General features: G+C 35.5%; 1 protein-coding gene across 2 annotated transcripts in view; it reads right to left on the bottom strand.

The window, feature by feature from the left end:
* ppp3ca (protein phosphatase 3, catalytic subunit, alpha isozyme) overlaps positions 1-16,149 on the bottom strand; it is a 59,716-nt gene extending 43,567 nt beyond the window's left edge. Inside the window, exon 1 of one of the 2 annotated variants that reach the window (XM_058758439.1) lies at positions 15,773-16,149. In XM_058758439.1, the coding sequence (XP_058614422.1) occupies positions 15,773-15,827 (55 nt within the window). In that variant the 5' untranslated portion in view covers positions 15,828-16,149. The remainder of the gene's footprint in view (positions 1-15,772) is intronic. The other variant, XM_058758438.1, reaches the window with a different exon arrangement.
* Positions 16,150-17,132: the final 983 nt, after the last annotated feature.

Raw genomic sequence — 17,132 nt, forward strand, 5'->3', positions numbered from 1 at the left:
CACCGTAAAATTGTCTGAAATGTCTATTACAGTTTTTCACCGTATATATTAGGGGAACTTACCGTTAACCATTTAACAGGTTTTTACTGTAGCATTTTCACAGTTTTTTTTACCGTTAAAATCACGTTCATTTGGTACCCATACCACCAAACCTGTCCCTAACCTTACCCCTAATCCCACCCCAATAGCAGCAAAATTCTTTTGCAATACAATATTAACACAATAAGTACATTGTAAGTACATAGTAATTAAGGCCACCAAATATAAAATGGGACCCAGTAATTAAACTGACATACTTTTAAGTAAATTTGCTGAGGGCCCCTATGGGCCCCCTGGTTGAGAACCACTATTGTAGAGGAATATATATGCGCATACAAAATAACATACAGATGCTTATTTCTGAAACTGTTACTGTTTACTTTACTAATGCTAATGCTATCCAGTTTATCATGAGCTAAAATAAACCAATTTCTAGTTTGGTATTGATATTGATGGGTCTGGAGGAGAGTAAATAAAACAAAAAATTATAAACCACTCAAGATTTATGGTTTTTACTTCTCAATGTGAAGAAGCAATGTGTGTGAACAGTGACAGCATTTCAACAAATCTTTGGCACTTTTCTGACTCAGTGTGAGAGTCCACCAAAAGACGTCACGGGACAGTCAGACGAAGAGAGCGAGTGAGAGAAAGACAGACAGACAACGCAGAACATAATGCCTCTTCCACAAGAACATAATGTCCCTATTTGTCCCCATCTTTGCCTTCTCCCAATACTCTAGAGGGCTGAGATGTGCTCGCATAGCATCCTGAAAGACAGAAAGATGACGAGATAGACAAGCACTTTGTGTATATGAACAATAATGAGATGCTCCAGAGCACAACATGTGGCCTATCGGAGTGAGAAGAAACTTAATAGGAAGAATAGACATGAGAGAAACAGGAGAATGTGTGAAATGCCTGATGAACAACAGTCTCAGTAGGGAGGAATGAATAGAGAGAGAGAGAGAGAGCGGTTCAAGGGTGAGATGGAAAACAGCAGCTTGGCTCTTCACTTCACAAGATGTTGGACTGTGGTGCATGTTGCTGAGCAACAGCCGGTGACTACTGAAGTGTGGCCGGTTCAGACACAGTATACACTGTGATTTGGGATTAAATCTCCAATGTGCAGGTCTGCAGCAGCTCTGTCTTTCTCTACACACACCTCTGAAATATTCTATTCTGTAGCTAATAAGCAGTAAACTATTGTGTGCTTCAGCTAAAGAAAAAAAAAAAAGGCAAGGCAAGCAGAAAAGGAGAACTGCTCTTAATAGGTGTACCTCAGGGGTGTATAATTTACACATATTTACATATAAATAAAACAAGGTATACCTAGCATACTCATATAGAAGAGCATGTGCAAGGAGCTGCATAAAGAAAAATTAGATATAGCTTTGAACTAATTATGATAAAATGCACACTGCAGTGTTATTTTAGTATCACTGAGGTACTACTATAATTTTTGAATGTTTGTCTTTATATATGTCTACATAGTTTTTATTCATTTTGATTTCAGCTTTAGTTTTTAGTTGAACTAAATGAAAATGAGAAATGTTGCCATGGCAACTAGCAGAATTTTTTTTTTTTTTTTTTAATTTCAGTTAACAATTATGTCAAGTAACACATACGTTTCTTTATGGTTTAAGTTGAGTGTAATAACCATGGCACAATGCAAATTCAGATCATGCAGACATGTACAATTCCTTGATCACTGATTCTAAAATAAGCACCTGTCATTTTTTTTCTTCACTGTTTGCTTAATAAATGTAATATATAAGCTCTGTTCCAAAACCTAGCGAAGGGCTTTGTTGTCTTTGTTGGAGCATCCTAATCGCATAAGTGCTCTACATAGTCAGCAACTCGGTGTGTCAAACACTGAAATACTAAAACACTGGCACATGAAGTCACAATGGATTTTAATAGAGTGTGATGTTAACATGTTGCTAATGACATGATTCTTTAAAAAGAATGAAATACATAGGACAATTCAGCATACACAGCCAATTTTTAACTAGTAACAACATTTTTGTGTAACAGAACAGTCTGTATATATAATATATACAATAATACTGTATATATCGGCTATATACTGTATATATATATTACTAAGTAATTTACAATGCTTCATGCCATGGGATAGTCATTCTTTCCTTCACTGAAACTGTTTGCTTCAGATCAGTTTGTATTGTTGTGCTTTACCTTGTAGACGGCTGGTTTGGCTCATGGCTTATAACTCTGTAATAAAGGCTTTTTTACAATCTCTATGGGAAACATACTTCCAGAACCAAGGCTGCTAAAAAGTAGGTGGGCACTATTGCACTCTATAGAACTGTTATAGAGCTGTTAAACAGAGTGCATGTTGCAATAAAATATAAATATAGCTAAAAATCCTGCAGAAAAAAACTTAAACCTTAAAGGCATAGTTCACCCAGAAATGTCAAAAATTCTGTCATTATTTACTCACCCTCATGTTATTCCAAACCCATGAGACCTTTGTTCATCTTCAGAACACAAATTAAGATATTTTTTATGAAATCCGAGAGCTTTCTGACGCTGCATAGACGCTGCATAGACATAGAGTAAGGTCATCGTTAAAATAGTCCATGTGACACCAGTGGTTCAACTGTAATGTTATGAAGCTACGAGAATATTTGTGCTCAAAGAAATAAAAAATAACAACTTTATTCAACAATTTCTTCCCTTTTTTCAGTGAATCACAGTGCATTGTGGTATTTCAAACTACGTGAAAGATACAAACAAAGCTATTTTTATGCTCAAAATTACACAGGATATATGTGACCCTGGACCACAAAACCAGTCTTAAGTGTCTTAAGATTTATACATGATCTGAAAAATGAATAAATAAGCTTTCCATTGATGTATGGTTTGTTAGGATAGGACAATATTTGGCCAAAATACAACTATTTGAAAATCTGGAATCTGAGGGTGCAAAAAAATCAAAATATTGAGAAAATCGCCTTTAAAGTTGTCCAAATGAATTGTTAGCAATGCATATTACTAATCAAAAATGACGTTTTGATATATTTACAGTAGTAAATTTACAAAATATCTTCATGGAACATGATCTTTACTTAATATACTAATGATTTTTGGCATAAAAGAAAAATCTATAATTTTGACCCATACAGTGAATTTTTGGCTATTGCTACAAATATACCCCAGCGACTTAGGACTGCTTTTGTGGTCCAGGGTCACATATGGTGTCTTAAATGCTGTCTAGGTAGGCACTAGGCAGCTCAGCACGTTTTGAAACAGACATGCAGAAGTAACCTAGTCTAGTCCTTTATTTTCTCCCAATATCATTCAAGCTTCACTTTCATTAGAAGGGAAATCTTGTCTGTGTATCAGCCTCCGTGACTCTACATTCCTCTATGGATGAGTCTATTGTGGTTTCGCTTCATCTTACGTTCATCTTAACAAGCTCTGTTACGGTTGCCTGTCTTCATGACTGTCTCACATTGTGCAATCGACGGCTCTATTACACCGAACAGGTTCTCTCTTCCTCTCTCTCTCCTCATTTGCTCCTGTGGGAAAGCTCTGGATGCCTGTGACTGACAGTAAACCTTTAGCTGAAACCTGAAGGATGTAAACACATAACATCCCTCCTGTGTGTTAGACCATAATATAGGAATAACCCCTACTTGTGTCTGGCAGAAAACACACAACTGTTACGGTTGTCTCTCTTACACAGTTCAAGCATCACCTGGCAGCGTAACAGTGTCTATGCCTGTCAATGTCCTCATCGTGTTAACAGAAGAGCTCCAGCCTTAGGCCGAGACCGCAAACAACTGTGCTAATACTACCAGAGATGACGCGTCAAATACATGCCGAATTGTCACTGCATGCAACATATGCGTGACTATTTAAATAACTCACTGACCCAGAATCATTTAAAAGAATTTGCATATGCTGACAGAACAAGCCTCATAATATGGACCAAAATCATAAAAATGACTGTATGTGTACACACACACACACACTGAATATAATAAACATAAAGTACAGGGAAAGTCAAATTCTACATAGACAGTAAAAGCATGACATCATATTTTCAGTATTTAAGTATGTCAAAGAGTTAACATTTAGAATTATTTAAAATAATTAGATTTTGGTATTCTCTGCATAGCCTTGATGAAAGGGGACAATATATATATATATTAAATATATGCCAAATATATGTTGTAAACAGTGAAGCTCAATCAAATATATTAATGAAATAGAATACATAGTACTTTTTAACATTGTAAAGTATATTCTTTGCTGAATTTTCTTCAAATGTGTTAAATTCATACGTGTTATAGATAACAAATTAAAATTTTCTTCAAATGTGATACGAGTAAATGTATTTCTTGGATTAACACAAAATATATTTTAAAATGTTTAAATAAATATATATATATATATATATATATATATATATATATATTGAAAAACATTATTTTGAAGCATACTTTAGCATATATTTTTTGGCCAGTTTTTGTATATTTTGAAATATATTTAAAAATACATTTGAAAATACTTTTTTTGCAGTATGGGATGATAAACACTATCAAATAATGTGATTAAATTCTGTATATTCACATATTTGGCACACAAATAGATGCTATATTTAATACGGGAACACAACATGCATCCTTTGCAGAGAATGCAGTCCCAAAATGCACTGCAATGAGCTAAGCTGGTGGACGAAAAAGTACTAAATACAGAAAAGCGTCAATAAAATAGTTCCTTGTAATTATTTTACCAAATACATGTTGTGTATGTATTTTTATGCTTATTAGAGTACTAGCTTAGCAACATGCTAACGTCAAGCTGTAAAATCAAATGATGTATTGCATTAAATCAGTTATGACCTTTTATGTACGAAGTTGTCTATGTGGCACTAGGTAGTAAGGCCGCTAAGCAGATTGTGTAATTGAGTTTATGTGTTTATGAGTTAAAATAAAACTAAACGACAGATCTTTTCTTCTGTATTTTGCTGCATATTCGAATGTAGCAAATTATCAGAAAACAAAAACAGTGCATCCAAATAGGAATACTTTCATACTATATACTGTAGCAGGCAAAAACACTTTATTGGGGCCACGGATGAGGATTTACGAATGGCACTGAAGCAATGCAACTGACACAGGCAGGTCACTTGACAGTATTAACATGGCAGATGTACATCCAAATTTCAATCATACTGCTCATATTCATACTGTATCATACTACCTTTTTATACAGTCATGCAGTAAGTCATACATTTTCAAACCAAATGTAGTACCTACTCAATCTCCTGGTGAACTGAGCGCTTTCATTATTCATTTTGCTCATGACTCTGTTACAATAATTTATGACTTTATTTAGTCAAATTATTCACTTTTCACCATTACCCATTGTCCACGTTTTGGCATTGTAATATAATGTGCACTACAGGCTAACAATGTATCTGTCACCGGTGCACGACAAGCCGTTAACGCCGAACAGCGGATCTTTTATCAGTGTACCATTTTAGGTGTTTCAGAGGTGGTGGAAAGCTGTGAAGCTTGTTAAAAAGAACAGAGAGAAGTGGACATGTTGACAGGACATTATTAATAACTGAAGAAACTGGATTACATAACAGCTTCCACGGTGTCTACCACATTAACTCTAGCGGGATCAACCACATGGCGTGAAGAAGCGCAGCAAGGAATCACTTTGGACTAGCGATTCAGACTATTGCCCTCCGGTCCACAAGCCATTGTGTCCGAATTCTGTTGTTGTTTGGATTACAAAAAATAATACTTATGTCTAAACAGATCTGGCAACCAGAATTGGGAGCACTTGTTTTATGAGACTCGACTCAAAACATGAGCACCACTTGTGTAGAAATGTGTCAGCGGTTCCCGCAACATGCACAGACCTGAACTGTGCTGAGCCCTTACGTGTTTATGGGCTGTGGCAGTGTGGCAGCTTGCAGGCCTGAGCACAACCCATGCATGAAAAGCCAATATGCTGGAGAAGGGAGAGATGAAAGAGATGGAGTTAGTGTGTCTGCCCGGCCCTGCTGACTGGTATTAGAATGGGGGGCAGGGGAATACAGTATATATAGAAATAAAATCAACACAGTGCTACCCTTCACTCTGAAACACGCAGCACATATACTTACATATACAGCACATATACATATACTTATCAGCTGATCCCCATCTACCTATAGGAATACGACACCTATCTAAGCATCCATATATAAGGTCCCTCAGTATCATCAGCAGTTTTCGCGTTGCTCAATATCTAACTACCCTCCTCCATCCCTAGCTCCTCCTCTTGTCAGTCAGGATTCAGCCTTCTGATTCTCCTTTGAATCAGACTGATTCTAAAATGTGTACATAAAATGATTGAACTTTAACAATATCTGCAATACATTTATGTTGGTTTTGTTCTGTTTACCCTGGGGGGTTATCGCGGCTGCATGGATGTGCAGGGAGTTCTTGCCCAGAATAGAACCATGATACCGCCAATCCAAACTGTATGCTAATTGTCAGTCATCTTTGATGACAGTGGTCCTGACAGAAATAATAAAAACCGCATTTTCCACAATATATGTCACTTTTTTAATCATCTGAAACAGCTGCGACTTAAATTCCAAAGCGACTTAATAATTTAATTAATGCCAAGCACACACATATTTGGATTTGTGTCGAATGAAAGAGATATGTGAGCCCGAGTTTAACTGTGAAGAGCATTTCCTACAGTATTGTAGTTTCAGTTTATTTTACATTGTTTTTTTAATGTAATATTAAAATTAAGTGTGCGTCAAGTGTGACTTATTTTTTTCAAAAATACTGTGAATGCTTGTTTGTTTATTTCAATAAAGCATTATTGCAGTATATTTCTTATGTTGTTTATTTTTATTTAATAATAATCACAATAAAAAGTCATAAAGTTTTATAGCCACTTTGGGTCAACGTGGGTCACTTAGGCTTTTCAACGTTTTAAAAATTTTATTTTCTATTCATTCCCTAAAAATCACTCTGATCATTCTAGAAAAATTTATTCTTTTCAAATATAGCTTTTATATGGAAGCCCGTTTCCGCCACTGGATAAATAATAAAAAAAGTTAATTTTGACTCACAATTGTGACTTTTTTCTTGCAACTGCGAGCTTACATCTCGCAATCCTGACTTTTTTTTTGCAATTGCGAGTTTATATCCCGCTATTCTGACTTTATAACTCACAATTGCGAGTTTATGTAATTCTTCGAAAAAATTGCGAGTTTATAGTATATCAGGCAATTCTGAGAAAAAATCTGAATTGCGAGATGTAAACTTGCAATTGCGAGAAAAAAAGTCGGCATTGTGAAATAAAAACTCGCAATTACCATTTTTATTTTTTATTCAGTGACAAAAAACAGGCTTCCATACTTTTATATATTATAGACATCTGGTAAAAATTCCAAATTTCATATTGCAGACAGTATGATTGAGCAACAAAAAAAAAAAAAAAAAAAAATAGAAGAAGAGGAGGGAACTTGACATGACGCAAGCCAGGTTCAAACAATGCGACATGATATGACTGCCACAACTTAACAGGCAGACCAGGGCTTTTGAAATTAACTGTCAAAGGTGAACCAATATACCCTAAGAAATATTCACTGAAAGCAAACATTGCGACAACTAGCCCCTATCTCGAAGCATGTGTGCTAATCGCTAAGCCACAGCCCTGACTAGAAAATTAAGAGATTGATTCAACAACTTAAAGAGATATAGTTCACCCCAAAATGAAAATTATGTAATCGTTTACTCAAGTTCAAGTTGTTTTTTGAGTTTTTGAGCACAAAAGAAGATATTTTGAGGAATGTTGGTCACCAAAGAGTTGACGGTAGCCATTGACTTTCATAGTATGGGAAAAAAATACAGTGGAAGTCAATGGCTACCACCATCAACTGCTTTGGTTACCAACATTCAAATTATATTCTTTTGTGCTCATCAGAACAAAGAAACTCATACTGACACAACTTGAGGGTGAGTAAATTATGACAGAATTTCCATTTTTGGGTGAATTATCCCTTTTGATGAAAGAGTGACAGCATTAGTGATGTTTGATGTGTATGAAGGTTTGTGTTTGTTGAAGCAGGACCGCTTCATCCACAGACCTGTCATGTATTTGTGCAGTTTACAAGCGTTCTCATGCGTGGCTCTCCTTCTGTCTCTACTTCTTTCCTATCGTCTTATTTCTCTCCCCCTCTCTATCATGTCCTGCCTGTCTACTTCAGCCTTCATCTGTCACTTTCTCCTCACGTTCCTCATATTCCCTTTTGCTGCCCTCCAGATCCTTTGTCCACCTTTCTCCATGGAAACGTCTTTATGTCTTACACCTCTCCAGCCTTCTCACTCACACACATCCCACGCTCCATTTTTCTGTTTCCCCTGGCTTAATACATATTCACACCCAGCAAAAAACAAAAATGCAAAACGATTTGCAGTCAAAACGTATATACAAATATTAAAACAAATGTAAACAATTATTTGTTAGAATTATGTGACAAACAAATACTTTCTGATGGAATAGGTGGTGCTGAACAGTACAACAGATGACGCACACATCTATCAGCATAAGGATGTCAATACAGAGTTTTTAATTATTAATTTTACATAACTAGATAAGTCTAATGCATTTGACTAATTTTCATAAATTATTCAAATGTATTATGTATTAAATGTATAATATATATATATATATATATATATATATACACACACACACACACACAAATATGTAAGTAATTTTTTATTATTCATAAATTACTTTTTATATGATTTATTTTCAAAATCTGTATTAAAATTTTAATTATGTATTTTTTTTCTGGTAGTGGACAAAGACAACAGCATAACCAAAGTACTTGTATACTTTGAAAATAAATCATATAAAAATATAATTAGCAAAAGTAATTTATAAAAATAAATAAATAAAATAAAATACTTACTTAAAATATATAACTACTTTTTATTATTATTTATTAATTACTTTTGCTATTATTTAAATTATATTTTTATAAGACTTATTTTCAAATTCTGTATTTAAAAAAAATATTTCAAACGTATTCTTTCTCTGGTTGAGTACAAAGACAACATCATAACCATATGTAACAGACTGTGCAGCAGCGACTTGGGAAACAAAGACAAAAAGTCTCTCCGCAAAAAAAAACCCCAAATGCGTTAGATTTGTCGGCAGATGAATATTCACACCCGGATATTCACAGGCCCATAGAAACCTAGCGTTTTTATTCAACATTTGTCCTCTGACTGAATATTTGCAGTGAACATCCACACTGGTGTGAATAGGCCTTAAGATTGTTCATCCTCTCTTTCATCTTTTCTTCTTCGTTCCCTCATCTCCCTCCTCTTCTCCATCTCATCAGCAGACCTCGGGGAAGTGTTGTTATGTAAGAGAGCCATGTGAACTGAAACAGTGCTGCAAACCAATGCTTAAATAATTCACCCACACTACTATATAAAGCCTGCATGTACATATCAGGCAAGCGGATCCCCAGCATCCATCTCGCTCCCTCTCGATCCTGTCAGTAATTACTCCACCTTACCATCTATCCTCGTGCACCTGCCCCCTACCACTGCCTCTGAATGGACTCCTTCATCTACCTAACAGATTATGCTCATATTTTGCTTTGAGCTTATTGCTCGAACAACAGTTCTGGACGATCACTCAATGAATAGCCCAAGGGATCACACTAATTCAAAGGGAAAACACAGGCTTATTAACTCATTAAAAATGTATATGATGAATATGGGAAACTGCAACAGCGTGGCCAGAGAAGGCTCATGCTGAGCTATTTGTAACAACCGATAAAGAAAGAAAAGCTTAAATGACAGAGCATTTGTTTGGGTGCATTTAATAAATACAAGCAGTTTTTTTTTACTGAAAAGGTTACTAAGATTACTATTGAAGATTAGGGAACACTGAAACTAAACAATGAAACTTTTTGAGATATTGAGTGGTAACTCAAATCATATGGTTTATTGATGAGAGAAGTGACTTTTCTAAGTAACAAGATTTATGATTTTCATTAACATAGCCACTATGTTGGAACTGTAATTTAAGAACTGGCCTAACCAACCAAGAGTTAGCCAACGGGTAATCAGTCTTACTTTTCAGATTCATATTGTCTATGTTTTAATGTAACTGACTAAATAAGACCAGTATTAAAGAAAAATTAGATCAGCTGGTAAGACTAGTCTAAGCAGTTTATGCAACCAACCACAAAACACCATAGCAACTGCATAGCAAATACTCTAAAAACCAATGTAAGAACATCTTAGCAACTGCAATGCCATTGCAACCACCCACAACACCTGAGCATAATAGCAATGATTATTACAATTCTGGCCAATATATTATAAGATATTACGTTATAAGTTTTTACAAAACCCTAAAAACTACAACCAGGCATTTTAAATGCTACAAATGAAAGCATCGCCTTTTTAGATAACACTTTACAATAACCTTCCTTGGTTATGCTTTGTTAATGCATTAACTATCAGCATTGTTAGTTAATGCTGCTAGTTAATGCATTAACAAAGATGATTTTAAAAATGTATTAGTGTTGAAATTAACTGATTAATTAATGCTTCAGAAAATTTTTCGGTTACACTTTATTTTTAGGTGTCCTTGTTACAGTGTTATTATACATTTAGGTACTGAGTAATATTAATTAACTACATGTACTTACTATATGGTTAGGGTTAGGATTAGGGTTTGGTTTATTGTTATGATAGTGCTTATAATTATAATTTATTGTTATTATAATAGTAAATACATGTAACGTGTAACAAGGACACCTTAAAATAAAGTGTTAGTAATTTTTTCATTGTTAGTTCATGTTAAATAATGTAGTTACCTAAGGTTAACCAAGGAAGTTTGCTGTAAATTGCTACCCATTTTAATATACGGCACAAAAATTGATTTATTATGAGATTTGGTACATTTAGTAAGTTATTAGTGTATTAAGTGATGGTAGTCTAAATTTAAAAGTAGGGGAAATGTATGCACAATGAAATCAATTAAATACCGGCCAATAACTGATATGGTACTGATTTATTGCGCATCTTCAGTAAATGTCTTTCGAGCACCACCAACTTTTTTTTTTTTCTCAGAAAATGAAATATAGCAATTTGTTATTTTAGTTTGCCACACAATGACAAGTAAACAACAGCACATCTTACTTGGCAACATTCCTTACTAGTTTGTAAGTATGAGAATGTCAGATCAACAGCATTGCAACAACACTAACTGTAGTAATCTTCATGTGTCCTAATCAGAACATGACCCAGAGAACCATCACCGCTAGGTGACTCACCTTTCCAAGTGTCCTGTTTATATCCTGACAATCCCTCTTGAGCCACATGTGGCTCGCCAAGCCCCATCAGAACTAACACAGTTAATGCCCTAGAATTGGGCTCAGTAAAGTAGGCCGTTCTAAGCCTGGCATGAAGGCATCCCAGAGCAGTGAGTGGGCTAGTGGCATCTACACACCAGAATTCAGAGGCTGAAGCAACACTTGACCTTATTCCTCCTCTGGGCTTTAAAACCAGGCGCTGATTGACATGTTGTATTTTTAAAGAGCACTGTCTAGTAACTGCACTAAACTATCACTTTACCTATCATATCCTCCCCAGAAACACCTATGTAAACATCTATGTGTAGTATCTCAAACTACTGTGCCAGTTAATATGTATTAATTTGTTCTCTCTCACTCACTCTCAGTAGACGTTCATATAGAGACCTGTTGTGTAGTCAGTTGTGTTAGGCTGTGTAACTGTGCAACGATAGTATCACTGTAAATACAGTAATATCGCAACTACAGTTGTGTGCCCTTTTGAGACATTTGTATATAAACCAACAATAACAAAGAACAAAGAGGGGTCTGGGTTTGTTTGGAGCATTCACAAAATTTTGTCCTGACCTGAGTCCCCTAAAGTGGCCATTTTCTTGACATGTCACAGATTTTTGCATGAAACACAAGCACATCAACATGCTGGATGGCAGGACCGCATGTAAAAGATATACTCCTAATGCTGTTATTGTTTTTATATATTATTAATTAATTGTTTTTGTAGATATCATTTAATATTATTCATCAAACATATGTGACCATGGACCACAAAACCAGTCATAAAGTTAAATTTTATGAAATTGAGATTTATACAACATCTGTTAGGATCTGACAATATTTGGATGAAATACAACTATTTGAAAATCTGGAATCTGAGAGTGCAAAAAAATCTAAATATTCAGAAAATCTTTACTTAATATCCTAATGATTTTTGGCCTGAAAGAAAAATCTGTAATTTTGACCCATACAATGTATTGTTGGCTATTGCTACAAAGATACCCGTGCTATGTAAGACTGGCTTTGTGGTCCAGGGTCACATATTATATAAATATATAAATGTTATAAAAAAATATAATAATAATATTACAGACTTATTTTTAGTTTAGTCTTTGTTCAGTTTTTAGCAAAAAAGGAAGACTAGAAATGGATTGCATTGATATGATTAATCAGAACTATATTGTTATTATAAAGCAATTACTGTGTGTAAAAGATGCAGTCCTTATAAATATTTTTATGATATATATAAAAATAACAATTTATTATATTAATTTATTATATTAACAACATAAATATATTATAATATATTTGTTGTAGCCATTTAAGAACATTTCATTTTGTTTTATATTTGTCTAAATATTATATGTTTGTGTTTTTGTTTCAGTTTAATCTGTTAATGATGAAAGAAGTTTGTGTAATTTTGTAAACGTCATAAAGGGTGTGGTAATGACTTCAACGGCAATACGCAGGAAGAAATGGAGTGGGTCAGACACAGTTTTTGTTTGTGGAAAATCCCTTTTTTGAATTTTGTTTTGTATAATTTGTATCTTAATTTTAATACATATTTTTTGTTGATCAATTATCAAAATCAAATATATAAGAACATGGAAAGATCATATTGTGGAATGAAGTGCGTAACAAGATGCAAACCCACTCTCATGCATCCACGGCCTGAAGAAAAGGCCAAAACAATATTAATATATGAACATTATACCAAAATAATAAGGTATATTTTTATTAATTATACGATGATAATAATAGCGTCAATTGTACAGAATTAATACAACCACAGAATAGCCACAACATTGAGCTTCTGTTATAAGACAGACACAAATGAAGCATCACGACATCCCTAGTCTGTTCATTTCACCTTTGCAAATCTGTGAATGGTTTTCTGCCTTCATACCAGGACCATTAAGACAGATTCATACGCAAGCTGGAAACGAGTATGAGAATGTTAACAGTGTGGCTACAATATAATGATTTCGCATACAAAGAGTGATGCTCAGTACAGCTCCCATGAGACGAGGCGATAAACCAGCATATCAAAACACTAAATGGAAAGCACCATAAAATCCATTATGCCAGTGCAGGAATGAAAGGCCTAACTCTAGTTGCACTTAGTAAATGAGACTCTGCAAATGACACACCGTGCAGTGTTTTATGAAATCCTGCTTTGCTGCTGTGAGGATTCTATGCAGAGACAAATTCTTTGTTTGTCTCCTGCATTTGGCGCTGCACACTGCTAAATATGAATGCTTAGCTAACCTCATCACTGGGGTTTTAGATGTGGTTATTTATTGATGCATTTTGTTGATGATAAAAGCCCTCAATTATACATGAGGGGGGAGAGGAGACAGAGGTAGTTCAGAGAATGGCATTACGGCTAAAACTGCCAGATCTAAAGTACCTCTATGAGGTAGCCGGTGCGTTGGAGGGGGGTCACTACTGTGACTCATTACGTGTGGCAGTGACTAATGCAACCTTAACTTTTAGAGAGGTCAGATGACTTCTATCAAAGCCTGAGTTATAATGGGCCTTGTCATAAGATTCAGCATTCAAAGACAGATACAAATCAAATGTTCTGCCAAAAAATGTCTATGTCAACAAATCAGGACTGAGCAACATGACTGAGATGATCCTCAGGTGCGATTATGCAAAACATTCATTGATAATCATATGGGATTTAAAAAGTAAATTATGATTTTGGGTGAACTACGGCTTTGACACAAAGGGTGTTTTAAATGCTAATACTATTTATCAAATCAACCCAGTAGAAAACACATTTAAATGCGGCCGCATTAGCATGCAAATTGAGATATCCTGGAAATTGTTTCAAAAGTTCACAAGCCCACAGATTTTTGCAATTCAAATCAATCAGCGAGGCTGAAGTGTTAATTTGTGTAAAAAAAACAAGAAAAAGATTAACATTGGGGGTTTACTGTTTTGAGGAGACTGAATGCCTACAGAGTCAAACACATACAGTATCTATAAGAATATATATGTTATTAATATCACAAATTATACATTGCTGGACCAAAAAGACAAAAGTAGCAGCCCTGAGAGGAGAAGGGAGAATCCATGAAAGTGCAAATGTGAAAACGTGACCCATTAGTTGGCATCAAAGAGTCAGAATGCATCAATGAAAGCCAACAGCACAAAAACTGAACTAATTTAAAAGAAATTATGTTTCTGTTAAAATGCTGAAGCTGTTTTCTGTTAGTTACCTTGAAGGACAGAAAGGTACACTAAGTAAATTGTTGTTTACATTTATCTGCTCCAATTCATCCAAATAATACTAGTGGTTTTGGACTGTATATACTGACACCTATTGGCCTGGATGCATTAAATTTGTTCACTCACTGCTGACACCACCGAATCTGTTTTGTTTTGTTCTGTTTTTCATTGTTTCTCTATATTTCCCATTTTGTGGCATTTTTTCATTCATCTGGTGGGTCACACACCTGTTGATCCACACCATGGCACTGTTTTTTGTTGTGTCAGTTGTTGTTAGAATGTACGTTTATATTTATGCTTTGTAAGGAATCCTAGCAAAATTATTATTTTATTAGTAACACGATCAATTGTATCAAACGGCTGGTCACGTGATCCAAGCATAGCAGCGCCCAAGAAGGTGCGACCCGCTCTATGTAGAATACAAACAGCTTTTTTGCTATAATAATACTGATATGACTATTGACACCTCGTGAGTGCGTATGCATTATTTCAATAGGCTATTTCACAATGAAAGTGCCATTAATGTTAAACCGTTTTTTAAGCAAAAAATGTCCTAGTGCACCTTCAATTAACCTAAGTCTAGTTTCTATATAAGACCGAGACGCTTATATTCAGTCTCAGTGATCTATGCTTGTGTGTTCCTACATGTGAATATTAATGTGCGCTACGTGACCAGTAAATGTGCGAAAATCAATCAGACGCAACGGGGGCGTGACAGTTTCCATCTCGAATGATTTACCTTCAGACTGGAGGCTTCCCTCGAGAAAGCAAAGAGCTAAATATGAACTGAAAACCTTATTGCTTGATTGTCTCTGAAGAATACAGGAAGGCTGCGTGATGCCACCTAAATCCTGCTGCATCACCGCCTCCACTGGATCTGCCTTATTTAACACTTCTCCCTCTGCCTGCCCGTGACTTAATTACCATCAATACACAGCAGAGAAAATCATCGCTATCTTAAAAACATTCAGTCCTAAAGATAAACTGACCACTTTAATTAATGCAGTCGATACGTCGCAATTAGCTGTGGCAATATTTGAACAATTAGTGCGCAAATCACGGCACAAAATAAAGATGCAGGTAGAAGAGAGGGAGGAAACGTAGACTTACATTTCACTATCCGATCGGTGGAGTTCAAGACCATGTCAGCGTTAGACATCTTCATGGGCAGCGGATCTCTCCTGGCGAATGTGTTTCTCCCTCCTCGCAGAAGAAGCGCTTTATTCTCGGCGTGTTTTCGCGGTGGCGAGATGCGGTTGGTGCAGTGGCATCACTCGGATGCGTCTCCTCCGTGTCTCACCGCCGGATGCTGCTGCTGCTTAGAGAGGGTGGAGGAGGACGATGCTGCTGCTGCTACTGCTGCTGAGACTGAGACTGTCGTGCGGGGGAGGATGGAGCTGATGGGGTGGGGGCGGTGGAGAAAAGGGAGAGAGTGCGCGCGCGCTCGGGAGATCCTTTCAGCGCGTTGCACCACCCCGACATGGCGAAGCGGGGAACTCCCACGCACCCGTGTGAAGGGCCTGGTGATGCTGCCATCAGGTGGAGGTGAAGGGCTTTCCCGAAAACGCGCCGCTCGCTCATCGCCATGACTGATAATCGAGTTGAAATGCCACTCAGGTCTGTAAGAATGCGTCCCGCTTGTGGCATCTTTGCACTGCCAGATTCTTTAAGGGCAACTGTGAATTGTATTTTTCTAAAAAACGCTGAGTTTCTGTGCTCTTTTAGACGGGAGTTATGAATATTTATGGTCACGATAATGGCACTTCAAAAAAAACGGAGCATTTTGAATTAGCCAAAACTGTCATTAAAAAGACATTAAACAAATGTTACAATGGCTGTAGTAAATATGGTATTTAAACATAAGTTGTGAATGCAACAATAAAAAATAATAATAATGTATGTCATTACTAAAACCTGTATCCATATAAACATACAGTGTTAGTTGTAATGCACAAAGTAATTAATTAATTTAGCTTAATTTTCCTTTGAAAAATAAAGTAAGGGATTACTCTTAATTTTCTAGTTACTTCTGATGCAATTGCATTAAATATTGTATTGGATATAGAACAATTATAAAACAATACTTGATTTAACATCAAAATGTAATGTAACATCTAATGTTAAAATGTAGCTTATGTTTTTAATATAACCTTCTCCCTTTAAATACTTTGGTAAGTTCAAGAATCATTTTTTTATATTGTACATTTTTATTTATATTATACAATTTTATATGATTTATTTAAAAGAAGTAAAAGCAGAATTAATTTGAAAAATAATTTAAATGAATTAAAAGCAGTTTTATACCATGTCTATACTTGCAATTGAGATTTATTATCCCCCCTCCCCCTCCCCGGAAACATACCTATATGACTCAGATATTAAAGTATTAAGGAAAATTAAGGAAAATGTTTCGAATCCAATAGTTTGAAACATGGTAAGTGTGTGGCATGAAACAGAGATATTTGAGAAT

The sequence above is a fragment of the Onychostoma macrolepis genome, chromosome 21, assembly GCF_012432095.1.
Source record: "Onychostoma macrolepis isolate SWU-2019 chromosome 21, ASM1243209v1, whole genome shotgun sequence".
Taxonomy (NCBI): domain Eukaryota; kingdom Metazoa; phylum Chordata; class Actinopteri; order Cypriniformes; family Cyprinidae; genus Onychostoma; species Onychostoma macrolepis.